Source organism: Ambystoma mexicanum, chromosome 3p (genome assembly GCF_040938575.1).
Source record: "Ambystoma mexicanum isolate Mex_15411 chromosome 3p, UKY_AmexF1_1, whole genome shotgun sequence".
NCBI lineage: Eukaryota > Metazoa > Chordata > Amphibia > Caudata > Ambystomatidae > Ambystoma > Ambystoma mexicanum.
In genome coordinates this window covers 57196519-57201354 of record NC_090925.1, presented here as the reverse complement: position 1 = coordinate 57201354, position 4836 = coordinate 57196519, and the positions used below count along the sequence as shown (strand labels likewise).

Genomic DNA, 4836 nt, shown 5'->3' with positions numbered 1-4836 from the left:
ATGGAACGTTTTCCTATGTTTCATGGAACGTTTTCCTATGGGATTGCGCCATTATAAAACACTTCCATGAATCAGGCCCTTTATTCTTTTAGACCAAGGCTATTGTTCTTCTGTTGTTAGTTGTACACATTGTGTGTGGGATTCTTCTGTCTTGTGCCAAAGGTTCTTTGAGCCAAACTCACTAAATAAATAAATTAAAGATTGTCTCAGTGTTTCAATGAGTGAAACAATTCCGAGAAAGGATAGACAACATGAACGCTGCATTAATTTCTAACAACTGGAACTTTCACAAAAAGATTTTAAGCAGGATTCCGGTTACTAAAACTGCCACCCATAAAGGTCAACAATAGACCCTAGAACTTCTAAAATGATGATGTTGGTGGCCCACTGGCTATGTGAAGGACGTCATTGGTTACAAAACTGTCCTGTTTGTATTCAAAGCAAATTAGAGAACAGAAAAACAGCAGGCGTATTGCAGAACTTGCCTATTCAACATGAACCATGGTTTATACCAACAATAGACTTTATTATGAATCTGCCACTAGATAATGGATTTGACACCATGATTCCATTACCAAAATGGGGATGTTTATACCCTTAAGTGGCATGCCATTGGCTTCCCAATTAGCTTTCTTGTTTTAAAAAAAAACATACTCTGTTCCTTTGATCTTCTTCCAATCATTTCCTTCTCCGCGAGAAGACAATTTCCTTCTAGATTCTGGCATGCTCTAAGTAAGGGATAGATGCCTGGTGCTCCTCAGCATATCACTCCAAACAGATGTACAGACGGAATATCTAAATCAAACAGTAGAACAATACCTCAGTTCCCTAAGCACAACATACCAGGTAATCTGGGTTAGTCTTATTCACGTGGTTGAATTTGCTTATACTAACTTGGTTCATAATTCCCTGGGTTGCTCAGCGATGTACCTGTTACCAGAGGACCCACTGTTGAACATTGTGATTTGCATATTCTAGACAACCAGACCACCTTAAAGAAACATTTGCAGGAAGAACAGGATAGATATCAGTTCTACACTAACAATACATGCTGAAAAGCGCCATCATGTGTAGTTGGAGACAAGGTATGGTCGTTTCCTACCTACTTACATTTCCAGGTAAAAAAAGCAAATTCCAGCCCACATATGAAGGACCCCACACTGTTGTCTGTGCCATTAATCAAGTGATGCAGTGTTTATGGAAGGCACATCTTTCCCTGCCATTGAAGCCATGTTTCCCCACACTTTATTTGCTGAATAAACCTGCACTTAGAACATGAAGTCAAGTGTACTTTAGAATCAGGTCTGGTAAAAGGGAAAATCTAATATCTGGGAATCGTGTGGTGCCACGATTAAATCTTCAGCATCATAGTTGCCTGTGTGGCCCACAAGCATTACGGGAGTGTCACATGCCCCCACATTAGGGGGTATATCTGACCATGTTTCCAGCAATCCTGGCCCCACACCCAGAGTCTCAGGGCGAAATGGAATTGCGGAAACTACAGATCCCATCGAGGGTTGAGAAAAGCTTTGCCAGACACAGGTCTATTTCCTGGCTTACTTGACTCGGTGTGTTATGCCAACCTGTTTTGGACTCTCCTTGGCTACCGGCACTGATTAACTCTCCAGTGTTTGTTGCTTGAGGTTAAGGGCTGTTTTCTTGGGCTTACATCTAGGTTTGTTCTTTTGTGGTGGTTTTTAGGCCTGTACCCCCTTGTTGGATAAACTGTGGATTATTGAACTGGACTGTGGATTGTTTAATTTGCACCTCTGTTCTAAAGGATGCAGAAACCTGTGGAAACAGACACTCACCCCGGAGAGGTCTCTTCCTTTCTATGTGTGGGGAGGGGTCATTTGTCATTGGTTGGTGTCCTTGTGCCATTCAGTTTAGGCTCCGATCAGAAGGGAGCGGGTTACCTGGTCTATGGACTTCACCTTCTCAGTTTATTCATTGCTGCTTCATCAGTGATTACCCTGCTCTTCCCATCAGGTGCGGTGTTGGAAGAGAAGGTTGGAAGTATAAGTGAACTCGGACTTCTGGATTATTAATATCGGACATACTTTCTTTTCCAGTTTGGGAGATAGCAGCTATCCGCCATTCCTTCGCTCTTTTGTCTGGGTTCCTCCCATTAGTTATCTGCCAATTGTTTCACATGCACATTGAAAATGAGGAGGAACCAACATTTCTCAACTCCTAAGTCAATGTTTGTGGAATGTGATAGGTTTTGTTCAAACTTAACTTGATGTGGTCTGCCAGAGAGGAAATAACTCAGCCATGTCTGTGCCAAGACAATGATGTTGTACCACTAGTGAGCCTGGTGAGAAGGATGCTGTGGGTGTCAAAAGACACCAACATATCAAAGAGGATGAGGAATCGGATGGCAGCTCGATGACATCTCCACCAGGAGGTGGTCTCTAAAGTCCAGGAAAACCTAGTGAATGTCCTTTTCCCACCCAGCCCTGCAGCTTGTCGAGGTCTACTTTGATGAAGCTGTTTCCAATTCTAGGAATATTAGATTTTCTGGGTATTCAGGCATGGCTTCTTTAGGAGGAAGGCCACTTTGGTGTGTTTTAGATGGTGTGGAGAGGCGTTCTCTTGGCTTATTGATGAGTAGAAGAGACCATGAGTACGGTGTATGGTTGACACCTCACTCATGAAGATGGCACACGTCTCTGGGGGAACCATACTGGCAGCTGTCTTAATGGCCTGGGGGATGTCTCAGGTATGAAAAGGACTGCATTTGGCAAAATGGCATGTAGAGGAAAAGGGAAGAGAATGAGTGAAATCTGAAGGGCAGAGAAGAGGAGAGCCTTGATTTCAGGATTCTGGATCTTGTCAGCGATGAACACTTGGAGTTGTTCACAGATTTTGTGAGGAGGCGGCAGAAAGCGGGGCAGAGTTGGCTTTAATGGGATAATAGTGGACTTTAAACTGAGCTGCTGTGTTCCTAATGGCCTTGTCATTAGTCTGGGCAAGGAAGGCACGTTTTACTCGGACAATTTCGCATTTGAGACCTCTTTGGTGAATGCAGCAGGAATGTTTGTCCGAAAGTCCCCCAACAATTAAAATATACAGAATTACAGAATACTAACGTTTCTTGATATGGGGTCATTCTCGAGTCCTTCCTCACGTGCTCGTAGAAGTACTCGAATGTAATAGTTTTGGCATACAGGTGGCGCTTAGCCAAAACTAAATATACTGCTTTATAAAAACCATTCCCTGCTATAGGGATAATTCGCTGGGTCATGTTTAACTCTACGCGGCACTAAATGACAGAGTCAAATGCGCACTTCACAATTAACAATTACAAAAAACAAATATTAGCTTGTCAAATAACTGCAGAGAGAAATCTGAATTGGTGTTTAAATGCAAGTTTTATTCTACTTTAAACAGGAAGATAATATATTTTTCTGCAAACATTGAATAGTGTGATTAAAGCGAGCAATATAAGAACATTCTGGCGATGCTCTCTTCATTATTCTGCAAGACTCCTACAGTATTTCATTTGATTTATCACTTTCCTTTACAAATCCCTTTTCTTTTACTTCTAATCTCCTCTTTCCCTTTTTACTTCCTGTGCCTAGTTGTATTCCGCCATTTGCCATGTCCTTTACAGTCTAATTCCCCTTAACTTTTCCTCACTCCCCGCCCTTTCCTTTCCCATGCCCTTTCCCTTTCTCTCTTCCTTTACCCTCTCCTTTCCCCTTCCCTTTATGCTCTTTGTCTTTTGCATGTTCTTTCCCTTTCCCACTCCTCATCTCTTCTCCTTTCCCCTTTCCTTTATGCTCTTTGTCTTTTGCATGTTCTTTCCCTTTCTCACTCCTCATCTCTTCTCCTTTCCCCTTTCCTTTATGCTCTTTGTCTTTTGCATGTTCTTTCCCTTTCTCACTCCTCATCTCTTCTCCTTTCCCCTTCCCTTTATGCTCTTTGTCTTTTGCATGTTCTTTCCCTTTCTCACTCCTCATCTCTTCTCCTTTCCCCTTCCCTTTATGCTCATTGTCTTTTGCATGTTCTTTCCCTTTCTCACTCCTCATCTCTTCTCCTTCCCCTTCCCTTTATGCTCATTGTCTTTTGCATGTTCTTTCCCTTTCTCACTCCTCATCTCTTCTCCTTTCCCCTTTCCTTTACCTTTCCCCTTCCCTTGACCCTGCCCCTTTGCACTCCTCTTTTCTCTGACTTTCTCTTGCTCCCCAGTTCCAGCCTCTGACTCTCCATCCTCCTCTTCTTCGCTGGATTCTGTGCTTTCTTCGCTGTTGTGCCGTTTCTCTCTTGGTCTTTGCTCTGCATCTTCCTCTTCCTCATTCTCTTCCACTAATTCTCCTTCGGCCTCGTCTTGGATTCCTTCTTCCATGGCTTGGCGTTTAGGCCTTGGTCCTTGCCCTTCATCGTTGATGACTCGTCCACTGTCAGACTCGGCAGGAACGTGGCCGTCTGGTTTCTCCATCTTGTGATGTCCTGAAAGAAGAGAAGAATCAGAATCAAAAAATGTCCCAGAAAGACAGTGATCAGGGGTGGCATAAAGGGTCGTGACTCCGGGCCATGTGCTTATGGGATCCTTTTGCCTGTAGCCCACCAGGTCTAGCCCCCGCCCCTCTGTGTAGTCCCTGCAGTCTCCACCTCTCCTGGTCATACTGAAGGAGGAGGGGCAAGGGGGTTCCTTCTAATATCTGTTGGAGGACTGAGATGACACCTTAAGCTGATTTACACATTGAAAATGATGCTCTTCAGGTTTTTATTAAAACTGCTTTTGATCACTTATTTTGTCGAAGCAAAGAAATATGAACAGGAAATAAGACGGTGACAGACTGGAAAGAGGCCACGTGTTCAGCTGGGGGG

General features: G+C 43.5%; 1 protein-coding gene across 1 annotated transcript; it reads right to left on the bottom strand.

Moving 5' to 3' along the window:
* Positions 1-3638: 3638 nt before the first annotated feature.
* On the bottom strand, positions 3639-4034 carry LOC138579735 (putative uncharacterized protein DDB_G0292636). Its single transcript, XM_069649973.1, has one exon. It carries the CDS (start codon positions 4032-4034, stop codon positions 3639-3641), a length of 396 nt encoding a protein of 131 aa, XP_069506074.1.
* Between the last annotated feature and the right edge of the window lie 802 nt (positions 4035-4836).

Excerpts from the sequence above, each read along its gene's own strand:
- LOC138579735 (XM_069649973.1), bottom strand. The coding sequence starts at position 4,034 with ATGAGGAGTGAGAAAGGGAAAGAACATGCAAAAGACAATGAGCATAAA.